The sequence below is a fragment of the Barbatula barbatula genome (genome assembly GCF_947034865.1).
Source record: "Barbatula barbatula genome assembly, chromosome: 13".
Taxonomy (NCBI): domain Eukaryota; kingdom Metazoa; phylum Chordata; class Actinopteri; order Cypriniformes; family Nemacheilidae; genus Barbatula; species Barbatula barbatula.
The window spans coordinates 7226261-7249119 of NC_136776.1; the positions used below are offsets into that span (position 1 = coordinate 7226261).

The following is a 22859-nucleotide window of genomic DNA, read 5'->3' on the forward strand; positions in this document are numbered from 1 at the left end:
ATCTGTAACACATTTTCAATGTTGCAAAAATTAAAATCTTAAAGACTGCATGCAATTTTGTTGACCGTTTTATATGTATTACAGATAGTGATAATTCAGATTCACAGAGGTTGATTTTAATTCAATGTTGGCGAGTAAAAAGGGCCCGTAGTTGCAGAAACACCCTTATTTACAGGTACATCTTAAAAAAAGTCTCTGTGAGGTTCAGGTAAGGCGGGTTTGCTGGCCATTCAAGCGCAGTAACACCATTGTCATTGAAGCAGCTTTTGGTACCTTTGGCAGTGTGGGCAGGTGCAGCATCTCCATAAGGCTTGTCAGAAGAAGGAAGCATGAAGTGCTGTAAAATGTCCTGGTGGATGGCTGTGTTGACTGTGGACTTCAGAAAACACAGTGGACCAACACCAGCAGATGACATGGCAGCCCAAATTCATTTTCAAATAAAGACTTCGTTTTTTGAAAAAAAAAGAAATCCGCCATTAACTTTTCATGTGGTGTTTTTTATACAAGGTTATATATAAAAATGTACTTTAATTGAAATTAAAAATATTTCAAAACCTCGTTGTGGTACACAAATGGTTAGTCGAGGGCCTTTTAAGAGGAAAGCCTGCACCCATTAGGCAAAAAGCGTAACGGCCAATGCTAACACCTTAGCTTCAGCGTAAAGCAGGAAAGGAGACCGGAAGCTAGTTTTGTTAGCTGTCAATGGTTCTCCATCTCTATAATAAGAGTCTCTGGATAGTCTCGTTCTCTGCAATGAGTCCCGCCTCTGCAGAACACGTCACTAATAGGATTGGCTTTGCCTTTCTTGAGTCCCGCCTCTTTAACCCCCCGGCCAGGCAAACAGTGCAAAACAGTAACGGTGGCGAGGATTGGAGGAGAAATAAACCTCAGAGGGAAATCAGGCCTAACCAGGGGATTCCAGTTCCCCTCTGGCAAAAACTGCAGCCTCTGTGCTGACAGTGCTTACACAACAAGACAAAATAACAAAAGTTAGATTTAAAATTATCATTAATAATCTAATAGCAGCCTAGATCTTTGAAAGATATATATTATGATAGTGTAGTGAATGCAAGATTAAAAAGATGCGTCTTTAGTCTAGATTTAAACTGACAGAGTGTGTCTGCCTCCCGGACAGTGCAGGGAAGACTGTTCCAAAGTTTAGGCGCTAGATAGGAAAAGGATCTGCCGTCTGCACTTGATTTTGAAATTCTAGGTATTACCAACTGACCTGACGCCTGAGAGCGTAGTGCACGTGATGGACTATAATACGTAAGAAGTTCTCTCAAGTAGTGAGGAGCTAAACCATGCAAGGCTTTATAGGTAATAAGCAAGATTTTAAAATTTATGCGATGCTTTATAGGTAACCAGTGCAAGGTTGACAGAACCGGGCTAATATGCTCATACTTTTTTGTACGTGTAAGAACTCGAGCTGCCGCATTTTGGACCAGTTGGAGTTTTTGTAATAGGCCTGCAGGGCAACCACCTAATAGTGCATTACAGTAATCTAGTCTTGATGTCATAAAGGCATGTATAAGCTTCTCCGCATCTGAAGGGTTGTTGCTAGAAGGGATACAGCTACGGCCGGAAGTGGTGCAAAATCTCGCCATATAATTACAATAAATGACCTACACCAACCCTAACATTACCTTACAATAATAAACTAAATATTAAGCAACTGTTTTCAGCGTGACAAAAATGATGCGGTATTGAAGTGCGCATGCCCAGTGGAGGTCGCTGAGAGCATGATTATACAGGAATGCTTAATTAACAATTACAATAGATACATGAGACAAATACAAAAATTACAATATGGACTACAGCAATGCTCTCCTTGCTGGTCTTTCTTGAAGCTTAATAACTGTGAGTTTGTGCACATCAGGACATCAGACTTGAGTCGTGTCATATCTGATCTAATGATGACAGATCTCACATCACTAACACTGTCAGCTCGAGGGTAACAGTATTGTGACGTATCATCACGTGTTTGTCCTCGAGATGAATGTGAAGGAAGGTTGTGTCTCAAATCATCATCATCACCATCATCACTCTTAGTCATCCTGACACTATTATATATGAATACAACTGTAAATAAGATATAATGTGTTAACAAAAAACACCGTTCCTGACAGACAAAGTGCCTTGAAATAACAAAAAAAGATGAAAACACAGAAGACAGACACAAAAACACAGATTCAAACACACACACACACACACACACACACACACACACACACACACACACACACACACACAGCTGCTATCACTGAGAATCACACATGTGAGAGAAACACAGGTCAAATATTAAACAGACTATAAACTGCAATATTAATTTATTCACAATGTGAGTGACAACCATGAAAACATGTTCAAATAAAAGTATTTTAAGCATTGTTCAATGATTATATTCTTTATGCACTAATCTTTAGTCAATGTCAAAATCAAACTTACGCTGTTGATAGTATTTATTACATTGCATTATTATTATTACAGTATTTATGATATTTCTGTAGCAGTTTATAATGTTTATATTACTGTTAAACTGAGTATAAAAATGTGCATAAATCATGTTTTTTTCTATTTGTTTACATATTAAGGTTGTGTTATAATTGATTTGTCATTCTAGCAGCAGGAGTGCGTGTGTGTTGATATGAGATATTGAAAAGATCCCAACACAACTGTGATCCATACAGATGGAATGAAGGTGTTTGCTGAGTGGCTACTGAACTACATTTCCTACAAATCTCGACGCGTTTCCGTCTCCGCTGGTCTGCCGGAGATCCGCCGCATCTGGACCATGATCCGGATTAAAGTCTGTCTGGAGCTCTTCATGACGTCAGAGTCCACAGACTGGAAACGTCCCGGCTCGAGTATGTATAGATTCATGAACGTTATTATCACGTTAGAATGAATAAAGCTGACACGTGATTTGTAAACTCTATGTATATGTTGTTATCTGGAGATTGTGTCAGGTGCGATGCGTTACTGCAGCACGCGCGGAGCCGCTCGTGGGCGGAGCTTCAGAGAGGTGCTCTTCTCTGGTTATGCTCCCGATGGAGGAATGTTCATGCCAGAGATCATCCCAACACTGTCTCCTGAAACCCTGAGATCCTGGACACATCTGTCCTATCAGCAGCTGATGTGCGAGATCTGTTCTCTCTTCATACCTGAACACGAGATCCCGAGAGCACACCTGCAGGGTGAGCTCTTAAAGGGACAGTTCACAATTCTGTCATCGTGTGTGTGTGTGTGTGTGTGAACACAACAGAAGATGTTTAGAGAAATGTGTCAGTGGTTTTGAGTTCATACAATGGAAGTCTATGAGGTACAGAGTTTGGTTTTTGACATTCTTCGAAATATCTTCTTTTGTCAAGTCAAGTCAACTTTATGTATATAGTGCTTTTTACAATTTTCATAGTTACAAAGCAGCTGTACATGAAACATATTCACTATAAACAAAAATATAAAGTTGTACAAGAAAAAAAAAGAAAAAAAGGTAAAAATACAGAAGACAGACCCACGCACACAGATGCAAACACTCTAACACACATACACGCATGCATGCACATCTGTTGTGTTCTGATGAAGAAACTCTTTAATCAAGTTTGACTTCAGTGTTCTTTATATTTTCTCTCTTTATAGAGTTGATCTCCGAGGCGTTGTGTAAGTTCTCTTTACCAGAAACAGTGAGAATAGTTTCACTCCAAGACTCTCTGTCCATTCTGGAGTTATTTCATGGAGAAACTCTGGCGTTTAAAGATCTGGCCATGTCCTGCACGGCACAGTTCCTGAAATACTTTCTGCACAAGGAGAAGAAGCGGGCCACCATACTTGTAGGTATGAAATGATGCGTCTGTTATGGAGGCTGATCGATGAAATAAGAGAAATGAAGTGGATCGCTGTCGTCTCCAGGGGCGTGTTAATTTTGGGCCCTAAGCAAAGTCAAGACCTGAGCACACACTAACATTTGTTCTTTAAATTGCACAACAATATTACTGAGTAGGCCTATATGGAATTATATGTTATATATATATATATATAACCTGGATTTATATGACTTTGCATCGCATAACAGCAAAGAAAATTGTTTACAGTTTGGTATAAAAACAAACTTTGTTCTGGAATCAAATATTTGATTTGTGCTCTTCATGATTGTGTTTATATGCCAGGGGCGGCACCACTATGCCAAAAATTGTTGAGCGGAGCGTCAAAGTGCGGGTAACCCACTTCCTAGCTGAACTAGAGGTTTTGATTGGTTTTCCAACCGAGTCAGACCCGTCTGTTATTAGGTGTGACATATTCAGTGCAGCGCAAGCAGGCCGATCGCGCATCAGAAGAATGAAATGATTTATATGCTTGTGGCCACTAGGGGGGCTAGCGGGGCCCTACGCATTTGTGTGGTTTGTGTGGTGGTTAACACTGCTACTGGTCGTCTCTCAGGTACATCTGGGGACACGGGCAGCTCAGCCATCAGAAGTGTCTTTGGCATCAGCGATGTGGACATTGTGGTTGTGTTTCCCCGCGGACGCATCAGCGCCGTTCAGGAGAGACAGATGACCACCAGCATAGCAGACAACGTTCATGTGTTTGCAGGTAAAAGAGTTTTCATCATGAAGCTCGTAACACAAGAAAGTTTAACAGGCAGTGTGTCGTGTTTGTTTGGCAGCGGACGGGACGTCTGATGACATTGACGTTCCGTTGAGGAAACTGTTTGCTGATTCAGATTTGGTGAAGCGTCACAGTCTCATGAGTCTGAACTCCGTCAACTGGTCCAGAATTCTGCTGCAGCTGCCTCATTTTCTGTTCGCATACCTGCAGCTCAGTGCGCTGGAGCCGGACGCAGACGACACGCTGCCTGCGCTAGAGGTGCTGGTGCCTACAGGAGGAGCAGGAAATATTGCAGGTCTGCCAACAAACACATCGTGCTCACACTTCAGCCCTGAATCAAAGTTAAGAAATGCAATATATTTCTCATTTGCAAAAAAAAATTCAAGAAGAAAATGTGTCACCTTTAAGAATGATATAGAGCTCCAAAAATAAATGTTGGATTTATTTTGACTGCACAGAAATATCTCTGTAGATTTTTGGGGTCACAAACATTTTTATCTGAGATTCACCCCACAAACCTGTAGAAATCTGTGAAAGCAAATGTAATATATACGTACAGTAAATTTTGAGCAGTATTTTACTGTACTGTGTGTGATGTAGCTGGATGTGTCATGAGGATGATGGGCGTCCCCCTGCGACTCGTCGCCATGGTGAACAACAATGACATCGTTCACCGTACGGTTCAGAGCGGAGATTTCTCGATGGCGAGTGATGTCGTGCAAACTCTCGCTCCTGCCATCGACATTCAGGTGCCGCTGTGAGCCGTGATCTTTACAACGTCACGTGTGTTCATGTGCTGCTGTGTGAACTGTGTGCGGTTTTCCACAGGATCCCTATAACCTGGAGAGAATCTTCTGGCTGCTGTCTGCTGGAGATGCTACGATGGTTCGAGGTTTGATGGAGGACTTTCAGATGACACACAGACTCTCTCTTCCTGTGACGCTTCATCGGCAGGTGTGCAGCACATATCACGTCTCGCGTGTGAAGGTTGTGTTCAGCTGTTGACCGTGTGTGTTGTGTTTTGTAGTTGAGTGAAGTGTTGTCCTCGGGTTCTGTGTCCGATGAGGAAATTCTTCACACAATGATGAGATGTTTTCAGGAGAATGATTATCTCATCTGTCCTCACACCGCTGTGGCTGTGTGCCGTCACTATAACCGTCCTGTCACCGCTGGACTCAACAGGTCTCACTGTATACTGAACTCATGACCTCACTAATGACTGACGAACTGATTTATTTGATTTGAACGATGAATTCATCTTTTAGGTGTTGCATAGCGACAGCATCACCAGCCAAGTTTCAGGAGGTGGTGCATCGGGCCGGTTTGACCCTTGACCTCCCTGAAGCTCTGCTGGCATTAGAGACGCTGGAGACACGTTATAGAGTTCTGGAGAAATCAGACGACTGGGAGTCTAAACTGAGACGACACATCGAGCTCATTGGCTCAGTGAGACAGCGTGGAGAAATGTTTTACGCATCAGAGGTGAAGGAATGAATGTCTCCTGTGAGGTTTCACTTCCTCTATTGTCTTAAAGACACTAATCACACTTCTGTTTGTTTTGTGTAAAGCTGCCTTGCAACAGTGTGGGAAGCGCTAAAGCAATAAAATGTAATTGAATTAAATTCAGATGTTATTACGCCTGAGTGATTTGTTTTGTCGTCGACCTGTTGGGGTCCATACAGTGAAGTACTCGGCCTCACATGAATGATGATGTTTGTTGTCCAGCGGAGCACACACCTGACCCAGATCACAAGAGCTTTCGTTTGCCTGATTCATGGACCATAATGATAACTTCATCTGTTATTGTTTCAACAAGTGTAAACAATGTATTTGTTGTTTCTCTGTAAAGACGTATTTGTTACTGATACTCTGAACCACTTGATTATATTTTACTGAACCCTTATTGATAGAGTTAAAACATGAGAAAAATATCACTTTTATATTTAAAAAAAGTGAAATTGTGGATGTTAGAAAAAAGGAGGAGGTTTTTGGGAGACTCTAAACTTTGTAGGATTTCTGTGAATAAAAATGCAAGTAATAATACCAAACAAATAGAGTAGGGAAGTCTCTTGATAGAACACAAGATAGTACTTTATTTTTGAGGAATATGCACCGTTACGGCTTATGATAAATCATGCACAAAAAATTAAACAAATGCTTTAAACTATTTGATCTAGAAAATATTGACATCTGTGGTCAAATTTTGATATTTTAATGGAATTGCTCTCTAATCATTTTGCTGCTTTTCTAAATCATATGATGAAAGTCTGCGCGTTTAATCTTAGAGTACAAATGTGTAATAAACTGCGTGTGTGTGTATCTATGAAGGCAAAGGTCTTTTAGGGTTTAAAGTTGTAAAGTTTTAGTGGAGCTGAACGTTTGGACTTTGGCTTTTCTGTCGGGCGTGGTAGAAAACATCATTAATAAGTGCACTGAACAGAACTACATCTGATCCCTGAATCAATGAATATAATGGGATGCGTTCTCTTGATAACATGTGATTGAGAATGTAGTTTATATGTAGTAAGAGCACACCTTCTCATTTTCATTTATCCTGCAGATCTGAACACATGACATGCGACCTTTGACCTTTATGTTTTCATGTACAGGTGTTGAATATCCCACATAGAACACTAGAAAAACCTGAGTGAGCTCCCTAGAGACACCATAGCAACAGATGAAAAACTCTTCTGAAGTGTGTGTGTGTGTGTTGTGCGTTATAAAAGTGCGCGACACAGATGAATCTTGTCAGACTTTAATATACTGCATGTGCACACGTGTACGATCATCATATTACTGTGTGTGTATTAGCCAAATACATCATCTACTGGCAATACAAAGTTTATTTACAAAAGATGGATGGTCTTCAAGAATCTTTCTGGATGACGTCATTGGTGGGGTCTGTAGGGGTGGGCGTGGTTTGACAGGTGCAGGAGTTTCAGTAGGAGGTCTTGATGTCCGGCGGTCGTACCGTCACCATCGGTGTACGCACATGACTGATCCATACTACAGCCGTCTGAACAACAACACAACAACTCTTCATTGACCACACACACATCTACCCTGTGTATTCATATGAGAATTTTACATTATTGTCATTACATGTTCAATATGCTTTGCTTCAAATCAAATGTTGTAAAAGAAAAATGTTATGTAATCATCGCATTGATTGGTAATAAAAATGATCAATACATTCTTAGAGGTTATTAAGACACAATACAAAATGTGTGAAGTTATGTCAACTAAACACTGTCTGAAACCCAAATGATGTTTTCTCATCCTCGTGTTATGTGAGCTTCTCTTTTCTTCAGAACACAACAGAAGATATTTTGAAGAACCTTGATAATCAAACAACACTGAACACCATTGACTTCCACTGTAAACCATCTTCTGTTGTGTTCCACTGAAGCATCACTCTCGTACACGTTTTAATACCACATGAGACAGAATAAACAACGACAGAATTTGATGTTTTAGGATGAAAAATGTTTGTAATAAGCTCAAATGTATTGAATTCATGTGAATCTGACCTGAGTCGCAGCAGACTCCTGGAGCGGCGCAGCGTCCCTCGTAACCGCACGCTTTTCCTCCCACCTCACACGGAGAAGGTAAGAAATCTTCCTCCAGACAGTGAAGAGTCTCTGGAGATCCCATCAAACAGCCCATGCCTTCACCACAACAGATACTGGGACCAAAACACCGACCGCGATCATCAGGACCACAGGACATACACTACAGAGAGAGAGATGTGAAGACTCTTTGACCTCTGACACCACAGGACGAGAGAGCGGGTGTTAGTCAACAAACCTGTCGAGGGGGAAAATCCTGAACGGCTCTCTTTCCTCCGATGGGGCAGTTGGAGATGTAACAGGCCGAGCAGACGGACAACAGACACAAGACTGATAACAGACCGGCAGACATACCTGTGACGGCGAGAGACAGAGAGAGAGACACACCGTATAAACTCATGTGATCCACACACACAGGTGAGATGATGATGATGATGATGATGATGATAGAACACTGACACTCACTGAGACAACTGAGAGACCAAACCGCCATTCAGATCTGAAGACACAATGTTCACTTCTGTGCTGCCGTGAGACTCTTTTATATGCCTTTGCTCTCTTCACCGCATGATAATCTGACATTATTAACCATTAATGTTAATGACGTGACCTGATGAGGTCATAGATGTGGTCCGTGGGTCATCACTGACCCGTGAGCAGGCATTAGATCAGATAACTGAGACATCACCGAATTAACACACGCTGAGGAATCTTTACACACGAACAACATCATTTCATTCCTTTACTTTATTAACATTGAGATCTCTTTAACATCTCAGTTCTTTCTCATAGACATCAATGAGATGAAATGAAGAGCAAAGGGAAACGTTCTCATCTGTGTCTCAGATGTTTCTCAGTCAGAAGAGATGTGTGTCTATAGGTTTATACATGAAATGAAGAATTGAGAAGTCAAATAAAATCTTCTCGGACACAAATTCTTTCCCGTTCTTATTGTAAATTTGCAGTTGTTTTCTGTAATGTTATGTATTTTTACGACCGTATTTAAAAAATACATAAAAATGTATATAAAAAACGAACAGAAACTTTCTTTAAAATTGTGTTTTGTTTCAGAGAAAAAAAGTGTGGCTGTTTTTTCACAACGAGAGTGTCAATACAGCTGACAGCAAATTAAAAAAAAATTCAAACATCAATTCAATTACATTTATTTATAAAGTGTTTTTCACAATGTGCAGTGTTCCAAAGCAGCTTTACAGGAGAAAATAAGAAAAACTGAAAAACACAGAAAAGGTCAAACACAGTACATGGTGTTTTATATAATAAATCCAACTATTCTAGTAAATAATATCTAATGTCAGCATCTCCTGGTGGTTTATTTATCATATTCTGCATGAAGTGAATGCTTGTCTGTAAAGATGTGTCTTTAATCTAGATTTAAATTGGGCGAGTGAGTCTGATCCTGGAATAATATCAGGAAGGTTATTCCAGAGTTTAGGTGCTACGTATGAGAAAGCTCGACCCCCTTTGGTGGATTTAGTTATTCTAGGTGTTATCAAAAGAGTTTTGAGATCTTAGAGAGCGTGATGGGTTGTAGTGTGATAGAAGCTCTGTTAGGTAGGTAGGGGCTAAACCCTTTAAGGCTTTATAAGTGATTAAAAGAACTTTAAAGTCAATACGATACTTAATGTGTAGCCAGTGAAGGGTTGATAACATTGGGGTTATGTGATGGTATTTTCTGAACTAACTGTAGTTTGTTTATTGATGATGCAGGACAAACACTAAGTAGCACATTACAGTAGTCAAGTCTTGAGGTCATAAATGCATGAATAAGCTTCTCCGCGTCAGCAACACACAGAATATTTCATCACTTGGCAACATTTCTTAGGTGGAAAAAGGCTGTTTTTGTGACATTTGAGATGTGATTTTGAAATGACAGGTTGCTGTCTAATATAACGTCTAGATCTTTTACTGTATTTGTTGGAGTAACAGTACATCCTTCAACTTGCAGTTTATAATCAGAAATATTCTGCTCACGTGTCTTTGATCCGATAAGTAATATTTCTGTTTTATTAGAATTTAAAAGAAGGAAATTACAGGTCATTCAATGTTTTATATCTCAATGCACTCTGCTAAAGGATCATCAGACGGTTGTGTTGTGTTTCTCTTCTGAACATGATGATCTTTAGTCTTTAGTCATCATGAGAATGAATAATAATGTGAGGGGTCACTCACTAACACTGACACTGAGCAATATAACACATCCTCTCTGATGTTTCATCATTCAGCTCTAATTATAATATAATCAATCACATTATATCTCATTATATCATTAAACCCTGATCATCATTTAACAGAAACCAATGTACAGTCACATCGTGTCACGTCTAATGAAGACCTGCATTTATATTCTCATGAGAGACGTTTGGAAGCCATGACATATGTAATAAGTGCACTTTACTTAGGGTTTGTTTTACAGCACACACAACGCTTCAAATGAAGAAGGACAAGTAAACACATTAATACATTTGACTGGATTTTTATACAACAAATGATTACAAATAGCAAACGCTAAATTCATTTTATTCTGTTTATAAAAAACACAGATCCTAATTAATTCATTTGCTTGTTTATTTGTTATTTTCTTGATTTGTTTGTGTCGCTTACTTTGCATTTCTGTGTGTGTTCAGGTTTGAGCTCCACCTGTGCAGTGAGAGTGAGAGAGAGAGTCTCAATCCTGTCCAGCTCCCTACACAGACAGCATCTATCAGCTGACACACGTGCTCCCTACACAGACGGCATCTATCAGCCGACACACGTGCTCCCTACACAGACGGCATCTATCAGCCGACACACGTGCTCCCTACACAGACGGCATCTATCAGCCGACACACGTGCTCCCTACACAGACGGCATCTATCAGCTGACACATGTGCTCCCTACACAGACGGCATCTATCAGCCGACACACGTGCTCCCTACACAGACGGCATCTATCAGCCGACACACGTGCTCCCTACACAGACTGCATGTATCTACACAGACAGACATTAAAACACACGTCGTGTTGTCTACATAGACAGGATCTGCGGTATGTGTGAGTCAAACGAGGGCAGAAGTGCTGTCTACGTGGGTCGCTGTCTATGTAGGGAGCTCGTTATGTGTTGAACAGCGGCCCGTGAGGTGAGATTTCATCATGGCGGCTGAGTTTCGATCTCTGTAAAATATCGTCAACAGCCATGAATGATCTGGCGATAAACCGTGAAACATCAGCGTCAGGTGTTTATTAGTAAACATGTTCGTGATCTGAAGGATATCGCGATATATCTGCCGTCGAACCGAGCGCTGGAGCGGTTTACCGTCTGCGACAGTCCGCGGATTTCGCTCGTTTCATGTCATTTGTTTTCACACGCGGATAGTTTGACGGATCTGATGATGTGTTTCAGGTAAACATGGTTTAATTTTCATGTGTTGTGTTGTTTGTTGTTGTGTGTTTATCTGATGTTGTGTGATCTTTGACAGTCGGCTGACACGCCTCCTGTATGGACATTTAAAGGAAACGCGTCCCTAAAAACACACACATTGAATATCAAACGATCATTTACTGGCTGCTAACAGATCAACAGCTTTGATTCCATATGTGAACGGGTGAGGTGTGTTTAATACATGTGATGATGTTCTTTTGTTCTGATGATCGGATCTGAATATCAGATTACACACAAGAGGTCATAACAGATCTGATGTGAGAGAATCACACATCTCTCTTTAAAACACACACAATAAACAGATGTTTATGATGTATTTGTGTTTCTGGATGCAGGTAATGATGACGCACGCACGCACGCACGCACGCACGCACGCAAGCTTCACCTTGATCACGTGATTCATCTGTTTTGTTTGTGGCGAGTCAGAATTAAACAAATGAACATGTGTTTCTTTACACATGACACAGGTCTTCTCAAGACTTTTCTTCTTTAAGATATTAGAAAAGATGATCTTTAGAAATAAAGAGTGATTTGTGACTCATGTTGGTACAGAGCGTCTGAAGAACAGCTGAAGATGTGTGTTATGTCTGCACATGCACACACATACGCACGCACACATGCGCACGCAAACACACACGCACGCACAAACACACACAAACACACATGCGCACGCAAACACACACACACACACACACGCACGCACACATGCGCACGCAAACACACACGCTCACACACACACACACACACAAACAAACACACATGCGCACGCAAACACACATACACATACACACGCACACACATACGCTCACACACACATGCACACGCACACACATGCACACACATACGCTCATGCACACACACACATGCACACGCACACACATACGAACACACATACACGCACACACATGCACGCACACACACACAAACACACATGCGCACGCAAACACACATGAACATACACACGCACACACATACGCTCACACACACATGCACACGCACACACATGCACACACATACGCTCATGCACACACACACATGCACACGCACACACATACGCACACACATGCACGCACACACACGCACGCACACACACGCACACACACACACACACACACACACACACACACACGTTCGGTTCATTCTGATAACAGACATAATTTATTAATATCACATTTGACTTGTTGGTAGAGTGGGTTAGTAATGTCTGATGTAGTTTAATGTTGTGAGTGTTTGTGTTTCTCCCGACAGGTAACTGTAGTTTGTGTAGTTGTTCAGGCCGTCATGATGTCGTCTGCGGCCGTCCCCAAACCCTCTCCTGTCCTGTCAGCTCTGGACGATCTCTCCATCTCCTCGCTGCTGTCCGGTGATCTGGAGGAGGAGGACGGCAGCGGCGGAGCTGATGGAGATCTGGAGGTGAACCCGTACGACGGCCTGCCGTACTCTTCACGGTACTACAGTCTGCTGGAGGAGAGAAAGCAGCTGGCGGTGTGGAGCGTCAGGTTCAGTCTGTTAGAACAGATGGAGACTCACAGTGTGATGGTGCTCAGCGCTGACGGAGGAGCAGGAAAGAGCACACAGGTACAAAGACACACACATGTCCCGTCATTCGTATGGCATTTTATAAAAGGATTATTTAAAGATATTCTGCAGACACACACACGTAACAGTAGAGGTACTGTGGTGAAGTAATGATTGAAATCAAACCTTTAAACTCTTCAACTGATTATATTTATACTGTCCGTCACACAAGATCCTCAGACGTGTTCTTCAATGTAAAACCCCATTGAGTATCTTGTCAGTTTGAAATAATGCAGACGTGGTTCTCCATTAGTATACTTAATTACCATAATAACATAAATCTACATGTCAATCACAGTACAGATGATGATGATATCATATAAGGAACTGTGTGTGTGCTGTCATGATATCAGATTGAGAGAAATGTGTGGAATGACACAACACCTGGGGTCTCATTTATAAAACTGTGCGTAGGATCCTTACTAAAAGTGTACGTGCGCCCGAAAGCCAAAATTGGCGTACGCAAACAAAAATTGAGACGCAAACAAAAATTGAGACTTGTAAAACCGTGCGCACGCACACCTGCACGCAATTTTCCATTTATAAATCACAGTCTACCTGATAATTTGCGCACGTGAAAAAATCGACATCCCGCCCTTAACCCGCCCCTTTTCAACCATATATAGCCCATGCAAATCACCTTATGAATGGCCGTGCATCTTAATGAGCAAAAGGTTCTGTATGCGTGATAATAGCAGCAATGGAAACTAAGGGGAAAAAGAGAAATTTCACAGACACAGAAATAGAGGTTCTTGTGACTGAAGTGGAGGAAAGGAAATTTATTTTGTTTGGTAGCCATAGTAGTGGCGTCACGAACAAAACAAAAGTGTGGAATGGCAGCATGTGACTGCAGCTGTAAATGCAGTTGGTTCAGCTAACCGGACGGTTCCCGAAATAAAAAAGAAGTGGTCCGACTTGAAAGTGGGGGCAAAAAAAAGGCTCGCCAGTCACCGACAGCTTGTGTCTGGGACTGGTGGGGGTCCTGGGACGTCCGATCTGTCCCCCTTGGAGACCCGGCTGGCTTCTATAATTGGAGAAACCAGTGTGTGCGGTATTCTGCCTGACACGGAGGGAGACACAGACATGGTGGAAACGGGTAAATAATTTTATTGCATTAGCACAATTAAATAAAATATAGCACAATAGGTAAATGTGGTATTGTTTGTCCAGAGAATATGGGAGCACAGGGTGGCGAGGAGACTCCCAGCGCTGAGTCTGCAGCAACGATGGAGTGTCCGGACTCGGAGGTCCACAGCAGGAGCGCGTCCAGACCCAATGGCACGGTTGGAAGTGGCCGGGTGTTAACGGAGGCTGTCCTTCAGACACAGAGGGACACTATTGACGCAATTACGGTTATAGCAGATGAGCTAAAACAAATAAGGGTTGTTTTGGGCGACATTGCGTCTACATTAAAAGATCTTGTTATAAAATTAACCTTTCTGTTGTTCCTTCAAAAATGCTGCATTATTTCCTTGCGGATCCTTGCTCCCTGATGATGCCGTTCATGTTGGGGAGGGGGGTGTGGGTCAGGCTCCTCATGCTGGAGGTCAGGGAGGTCAGGGGGGAGAGCGACACCATTCCTCTGTGCCATGTTGTGTAGATTGGCGCATGCCATGATGATCTGGCAGATATTTTTTGGTTGATATAAAAGTCTATCACCGAAACATCAAGGCAACGCCATCTACACTTGAGGAGGCCAATGGCTCTCTCAACTACAGAGCGCGCACGAGCATGGGCATCCTTGTAACGCATTTGCTCTGCACTCTGAGGGTTTGGAAATGGGGTGAGGAGCCAACGTCTCAGGGGGTAACCACTGTCACCTACCAGTATAACAGATTAATTTTACATTAGGCTTTAACTGTTAGAAAACAGACCATTATTTAATTTTCACTTACCAAGAAGCCACCCATCGCGCACAGCACCTGCCTCAAGTCTATTCCATACACTGCTGTGCACTACAATAAACGAGTCATGTGTTGAACCAGGCCATCGCGCCACAACGTTTGTAAAAATCATGTTGGCCTCACAAACAACTTGCACATTTATGGAATGCACATGTTTTCGATTCACATAAATGTACTCGTTCTCATGTGGAGCCCTTATAGCAATATGAGTGCAGTCAATTGCGCCGATTACATTTGGGAATCCGGACATTGCTGCAAATTGCCTTTTGATATTGGCCTGTTCCCCAATAGTGTAAGGAAACTTTATGTATCGATTTGTCATTTTAATAATCCCTTTCAAAACAGAATCCCTCTAAACACCCTTTCCCTCCTAAGTCTGCCATTGGCATAGTCCTCCAGCAATGCCAGCGCATCCATCATGTCGTAGATGCAGGGGTTTCACCGTAGTATTTATGTTTGCAGCGATCACATTCAAGCCTTTACACCTGTCATACCAATCAGACAATGAGTGCTAAACCCATACGCCCACCCTTAGATCATTAGCAAATGAAAGTAAAATAAATTAAATTGATGCACTTTTATTTGATAAATGATTACCATTTATTTATATAAATTGGTATTGTGGACATGCATGTTTTATGATTAGGACGCATAATGAGGATTGAAAGTGATTTGTATGTTTATGGTTATATGGATAGGTCTATATGCGCAACTTTTCAAGTTCAATGTGTTTAATCTACCATCAATCCCTCAGCTCACCATCGGTTGTCGCCAAAACTGCTCCGTCTCCAAAATGTTCGTACGCATGGTTCACAGTTTGCGTGCAGGTATGCAAATATTCCTGTCAAGTTTGTTTTTATAAATCACAATTTATGCGTGCGAAGTGGCGTACGCCTGTTTCAGTGCCGTTTTTGTGCGTACGCAACGGTTATAAATGAGACCCCTGATGATCAAAATTTTATAACTAGATTGTAAAGTTTGAAAACAAACTTTGTGTTGGCTTGACAAAAATACTTTGAAAGGTTTCTAGCATGACTAGCATGTTTACCAACATAATGATAACACAATTAGCACGTTGCTAGAGTAATGCTAAAATGATTAGCATGTTTGCTAAAATGATTAGAATGTTTGCTAGCATGGTGTTAACACGATTAGCATGTTGCTAGCATGTTTGTTAACATGATAACCATGTTGCTAATATGATGTTAACATGATTAGCATTTTGCTAGCATGCTATGATGTTCTGATGCAGAGATATATGTCTTGTTAAGCAGTGGGCGTGACTTCGTAGCTTAATGAAGTTCCTGGGATACTCATTGGTTGGATGAGTAAAATGAGCCCACCCCCTTGTCTCTAAGTGGTTGTACTGTGAAGATATTGAACAGGGGATAGTTCTAACTCCTTATATGGGCATGTTTCCTCAATGGGGAGTTTTGGGGTCTCTTACACCTCACAGTGATGCGACACAGTTTGATGTACTGTATAAAATATATGATCTTTATGGCTTTAGGGTGATAATTCATATTTGTAAATAAACAGAATTACTGACAACATGCGAACAGCAAAGTAATATAACAATTAAAATCATAAACAGAAAACAGAGTTACAAACTAAATAAGCCTTTTCATGCCATTGTCACCTTTTCACTTTCATACCAGAACTACTTCCATCTTTAAATAATTTCCCCCCATTTAAAACGTTGTGCATTAAAAAAAGTGAACCTCATACTACAGAATATTCTGTGAAAATATAACAACAACATCTTCAATATTGACTGAATAATACCAAAATCATAGTGAAATGAATGCTTGACATGAATCTTTGATGCTAGTTATAATAATCAATTGGATTATGAGATGTTAGTCTGGGTTTTCACAGGTCACAAATGTTTACATGCGGACTAATAATGCTAATGCTAAATGTAGATTAAAACGTTATGGTTAATAAAATATATCAAAACGTGTTGAAGGGTTGGAGGCCGATAGCAAACTGTAAACAGACAGATACGCTGCATTGTGTTTACTGTTGTGTGTGTATTTACCTGCACAGCTCAACATGTCTGCAGACTCTGCACTAGTGGTGTTAAATAATCACGTGTCCGCACTAGCGGTGTTAAATAATCACGTGTCCGCACTAGTTGTGTTAAATAATCACGTGTCCGCACTAGTGGTGTTAAATAATCACGTGTCCGCACTAGCGGTGTTAAATAATCACGTGTCCGCACTAGCGGTGTTATATAATCCTGTGTCCGCACTAGCGGTGTTAAATAATCACGTGTCCTCACTAGTGGTGTTAAATAATCACGTGTCCGCACTAGTTGTGTTAAATAATCACGTGTCCGCACTAGTTGTGTTAAATAATCACGTGTCCGCACTAGCGGTGTTAAATAATCACGTGTCCGCACTAGCGGTGTTATATAATCCTGTGTCCGCACTAGCGGTGTTAAATAATCACGTGTCCTCACTAGTGGTGTTAAATAATCACGTGTCCGCACTAGCGGTGTTATATAATCCTGTGTCCGCACTAGCGGTGTTAAATAATCACGTGTCCTCACTAGTGGTGTTAAATAATCACGTGTCCTCACTAGTGGTGTTAAATAATCACGTGTCCGCACTAGTGGTGTTAAATAATCACGTGTCCGCACTAGTGGTGTTAAATAATCACGTGTCCGCACTAGTGGTGTTAAATAATCACGTGTCCGCACAAAATGGTGATTCTGCACTAGTGGTGTTAAATAATCACGTGTCCGCACTAGTGGTGTTAAATAATCATGTGTCCGCACTAGTGGTGTTAAATAATCACGTGTCCGCACTAGCGGTGTTAAATAATCACGTGTCCGCACTAGTGGTGTTAAATAATCACGTGTCCGCACTAGTGGTGTTAAATAATCACGTGTCCGCACTAGTGGTGTTAAATAATCACGTGTCCGCACTAGAGGTGTTAAATAATCACGTGTCCGCACTAGAGGTGTTAAATAATCACGTGTCCGCACTAGTGGTGTTAAATAATCACGTGTCCGCACTAGTGGTGTTAAATAATCACGTGTCCGCACTAGTGGTGTTAAATAATCACGTGTCCGCACTAGTGGTGTCTATGGAAAGCCGTTTGGGTCATATTTCGCCATCAACCAGACGCCTGGTGTTCAGATGACGCCTGCTTTTACGGCGTTTAAGACGTACAGACGCCGTAAATTACGGCGTTTAAGACGTACAGACGCCGTAAATTACGGCGTTTAAGACGTACAGACGCCGTAAATTACGGCGTTTTAAATGCAATGCGAAACGCCGTTCATTTCGCCGTTTGAACTTCCATATTACGCCGTAAATTACGGCGCTTCCGTGTAACAAAGACGCCGTAAAAAGCGGCGTTTTTTATAATATTAAAATCAGCCCCGCCTTTTCTACACAGTCCAGCCCCTCCAATGAACACAAAGACATGTGTAGTAGAATGTCGATCTGAATAAGTGTTCCTGTTTTTAACTTTATTGCGAATAATGCTTAGACTTTCATCATGTGATATTTTTCCATTGAGCGCGTTTATCCTCCTTTTCGTTTATAATAGTCTTTTGATCGAGCACGTTCGTGACACTTTGTGGGTTTATGTGACTTCGAGCTCGTAATGCTTGTCATCCACGGTGGCGTAGTGGACTGCGTACACAGCAACGGAACTTTATCACTTTTAACGATTGGAGTTCGACTCCGCGGTCCGACCATATTCTTCATTCCTTTTGAATTGTTCTATTGAGTCGTGTTTTTAAATGTTGGAACACTACCTGTTGCTGGCAACTTATTAAATGACAAGAAACGCTTATTACAAGCCTACGGGCCTTTACGCATGCAATAGCTGCGGGCTAAGTCTGCTACTGTGGCTGTTGTAGCTTGCCACAAAAGGCTCCATAGGCTTTGGAAAGGCGTAATATTGTTTATTTTACATGGTGCTAATTGAGGTTTGAGTTTAGCCTATGTAGTACATTTTATTCTGCTAGTTGAGGCTGTAATAAAAAGTTCATTGTTATAACAGTTGTCTATATTAATATGTGATACGTTATCAAAAATGTTCAGCATCGTTATGTTCAGTGTCACGTGATTCTCCATAAAGATTAGATTAGATGATTAGATTAGATTCAACTTTATTGTCATTACACATATACAAGTACAGTGTAACGAAATGTAGTTTAGGTCTAACCAGAAGTGCAGTTAGCAAGTGCAGGATATACAGTGATACAATACAGAATACAATATGAGAGAATATAGTGGGCATGGACTATAAAAATATTTTGCAGTAGGTGTGTTCTATGAAAATATGACAGTAGGTATATACTATGAACAATATATACAGATGGCTATATACTATGAACATTAATGTACAGGTGGATATGAACAGATATTAATTTAGTCTAAAATAGTGCAAGTGATTTAAGTATGCATAAATTATTGACATTGGCTGTTAAAGTTGCAGTGCAATAGGTGAGTTAATGCAGTTGTTGAAGTTGCAGTTATTAAAGTTACGGTGCAGTATATGAGTTAATGCAGTTAATAGGTTGCAGTCCAGAAGATGAGTTAATGCAGTTAATAAGGTTACAGAGCAGTAGATTAGTTAATGCAGTCACTGAAGTTACAGTGCAATTGATGAGTAGATGCAGTTAATAAGGTTACAGAGCAGTAGATTAGTTAATGCAGTTACTGAAGTTACAGTGCAATTGATGAGTAGATTCAGTTAATAAGGTTACAGAGCAGTAGATTAGTTAATGCAGTTACTGAAGTTACAGTGCAATTGATGAGTAGATGCAATTAATAGAGTTACCATGCAGTTGGTTAGTTAATGCAGTTATTGAAGTTATAGTGCAATTGATGAGTAGATGCAGTTAATAGAATTACAGTTCAGTAGATGAGTAGATGCAGTTAATAGAATTACAGTTCAGTAGATAGGTTAATGCAGTTATGGAAGTGGTCCATTAGTGCAAATGAGCATTCAGTTAAATATTCCTGGTGTGCAAGTGAGCAGTACAGAGTGCAATTCTAGTATGCTGAATTGCACAGGAATATAAAAATAGATGTTAAAAATTGATCATATGAGCCATTATTAATAATTGCTATATTAAAATAATTTCTGAAGGATCATGTGAAACTGAAGACTGGAGTAATGATGCTGACAAATTCAAATTTTGATTGTTCTTGGTGTGAAAGGCAAAAAACTAAGTTAACTTCTAAACCTCAAGCTCGTGTATGATGTTGTGGTGCTGCGACAACGAAGTATAAAAAGCAAAACTTCCTTGTCTTGTTATTGTCTGTTAAGGGCACTTATAACAACAACAATGATATAAATATCAGAATCAGAATCAGAAAGAGCTTTATTGCCAAGTATGCTTGCACATACAAGGAATTTGTTTTTGTGACATAACCTTCCAGTACACAGAGACAACAACACACAGACAAGAAATAGGCAAATAAATAAGTGTATTAACAATTGTGCTAGAAATTATAATGAGATAGGATTAAGTAGATGCAGGGATGTACTGGAGGGGTAACAATAAATATAAGGATATTGCACATTTTTATTGCATAAGTGGGGAACATTTAACTGTTCATGAGGTAGATAGCCTGGGGGAAGAAACTGTTCTTGTGCCTGACTGTTGCGGCTCTGAAGCGCCGTTTCAATGTAAATATTACATTGAAACGGCGATCAGTCATTGTAATGCTAAATAGCCTACTTTAAGTTGCTTAACAATTCCTTTGTACAAGAAATACCGGTGCCGCTGCTAGCCATTTTGGTGCTCTAAGCATAATTCCATTATGATTTTTCTATATCCTAATGAAATAACATTAGATAAAAAAAAATATTAGGCTATTTTTGGTGCCCCTACGCACAGATGCGCCTGGTGGGAGCGGCGGCGCTGAATAATACGCTTTAACAAATGCTGCGTAACTGGTAATGTTATAGGGATCGAGCCTGCCATGTTGACTGAAGTCACGATGAAAAACGACTTTGTTTGCGCATTCATTCTAGTGGGGTGGCGCGTAAGAGCGCTCATCGAATACTTTGCCTCTTTTTGCACATCTCACATCAGATCGTAAGGGCATCTATTTTCAATCAAATTAAGAGTTTGCGGTACATTTAGAATTGGGGTAGGCTTGTTGTCAATTGGCGTCCATTTAATGATTTACATACATACAGGCAATGCAAGTTTATTTATATAGCACATTTCAAACAGTTAATGGTGATTTATATAAATTACAAAAAAAGAAGGATATGCAAAAGAGATCTTCAAAAAGCGTTAATTCTTTTAAATCACACATACTTAAGAATAGAAAATAACAATAAATAGGAAATCAAATGTGCAACGGAAGGAAAAGGAAGACAAATGAACGACTAGTTGTGTTTTTAATCTGGATGTAAAAGTAGCTTATATTAAAGAGCATCTGATGCCTGCGGCTTCACGTGGCATAGTTTCTTATCGCTGACGAACCTTGTTTTGAGTCAACTTTTGTTATCTCTAACTGACTTGATTCTAATGATCTGAGTAGTCTGTTGGGTTATTTTATAATGAACAGTATACAGTTCTGGAAGAACACATCTTAATTTTGCAATCATTTATAAATTGATTATATTAATACATTACTTTAAATTATATAATAGCCTATATAAATATAATAAAAGAACAACATGCACGCATAATTAAGGCTAAATAATTTGGTTAAGCAAATAAGAGTTAAGGGAGTTATATATTATTCGTAAAAATAAATAAAAAATCACTTACATAATGCAGTTATGCATAAGTCCCACACTAAAACTAAGATAAGTGAACGCGGCCTTGTCAAAATAGCCATCCCAAAATACAAAACGATTTAACAAACATGATCGCTTAGCAACTTCTAAAGAAAGGCAGTATTTATGTAGGGAGCTGCGCGCCTCAAAGAGCGCGTTTCTCCGCAGCCGGCATCAACAGACTGAGAATGAAAAACAAACTTGAATTTAGATATGATTTATTTTACTCGTCAAAGCACGTATTTTTTCAATAAAGAAACTCAGCTCGATGTGGATGGAGCATATAATAACCTAAATATCCAGTGCTTTTGTGTTGCATACCTTTTACGTTCTGCCCAGTTAGGCGACTGTGTGTACCTACATTATTTTTCATTTAATTAATTTATTTATTTATTTATTTAATTGGCTTTTATTGTTTGACAATTTAGCTTAAGATGCCTGCAACTTTCGTTATTGCACCTTTGCTGATTGTTATGTCTTTACCAATAAGTAAGTTATAAAACAGGCCTATATTTTCCTTTAAAAATTGCTATATAATAATAAGGCAACAATATTTTTTTGGTCAGCATTTCCCTTACTGTTTCTGTATGTGAACAGTCTCCTCCATTTTAAGATTTTTGATCGTCAAAATCTTATAGAGGTTTATACTGAATGCATGCAGCATGTGCAGTCTATATGTAAATGGAAATACAAACGGGTTCGTAGATGGGAAAAATTTAATTCAATAAAAACATACTGACAACAGCCACAGTAGCAGACTTAGCCCGCAGCTATTGCATGCGTAAAGGCCCGTAGGCTTGTAATAAGCGTTTCTTGTCATTTAATAAGTTGCCAGCAACAGGTAGTGTTCCAACATTTAAAAACACGACTCAATAGAACAATTCAAAAGGAATGAAGAATATGGTCGGACCGCGGAGTCGAACTCCAATCGTTAAAAGTGATAAAGTTCCGTTGCTGTGTACGCAGTCCACTACGCCACCGTGGATGACAAGCATTACG

At 40.3% G+C, this 22859-nt stretch overlaps 3 protein-coding genes across 3 annotated transcripts in view; 2 read left to right on the forward strand and 1 right to left on the reverse strand.

The window, feature by feature from the left end:
* The first annotated feature begins 2755 nt into the window (after positions 1-2755).
* thnsl2 (threonine synthase-like 2) lies at positions 2756-7797 on the forward strand. Its single transcript, XM_079471592.1, has 9 exons — positions 2756-2867; positions 2960-3197; positions 3640-3834; positions 4438-4590; positions 4664-4900; positions 5206-5354; positions 5434-5559; positions 5633-5787; positions 5871-7797. Exons 2-9 carry the CDS (start codon positions 2975-2977, stop codon positions 6097-6099), a joined length of 1467 nt encoding a protein of 488 aa, XP_079327718.1. The 5' UTR covers positions 2756-2867; positions 2960-2974; the 3' UTR covers positions 6100-7797.
* Positions 7494-8526, reverse strand: oxt (oxytocin; the record flags this gene model as incomplete). The annotated part of the gene is made up of 3 exons (XM_079471593.1): positions 7494-7621; positions 8136-8337; positions 8413-8526. 3 exons carry the CDS (start codon positions 8524-8526, stop codon positions 7494-7496), a joined length of 444 nt encoding a protein of 147 aa, XP_079327719.1.
* A 2773-nt stretch (positions 8527-11299) lies between these two features.
* dqx1 (DEAQ box RNA-dependent ATPase 1) overlaps positions 11300-22859 on the forward strand; it is a 28872-nt gene continuing 17312 nt past the window's right edge. Inside the window, exons 1-2 of the mRNA XM_079471580.1 lie at positions 11300-11574; positions 12862-13191. Coding sequence (XP_079327706.1) covers positions 12895-13191 — 297 coding nt within the window. The 5' untranslated portion in view covers positions 11300-11574; positions 12862-12894. The remainder of the gene's footprint in view (positions 11575-12861; positions 13192-22859) is intronic.

Bases quoted from the DNA above. Each gene is read 5' to 3' on its own strand.
- thnsl2 (XM_079471592.1), top strand. From the start codon at position 2,975: ATGCGTTACTGCAGCACGCGCGGAGCCGCTCGTGGGCGGAGCTTCAGA. The intron at 3,198-3,639 runs GTGAGCTCTTAA...CTCTCTTTATAG, and splicing joins CCCGAGAGCACACCTGCAGG to AGTTGATCTCCGAGGCGTTG. The intron at 4,901-5,205 runs GTCTGCCAACAA...TGTGTGATGTAG, and splicing joins AGGAGCAGGAAATATTGCAG to CTGGATGTGTCATGAGGATG.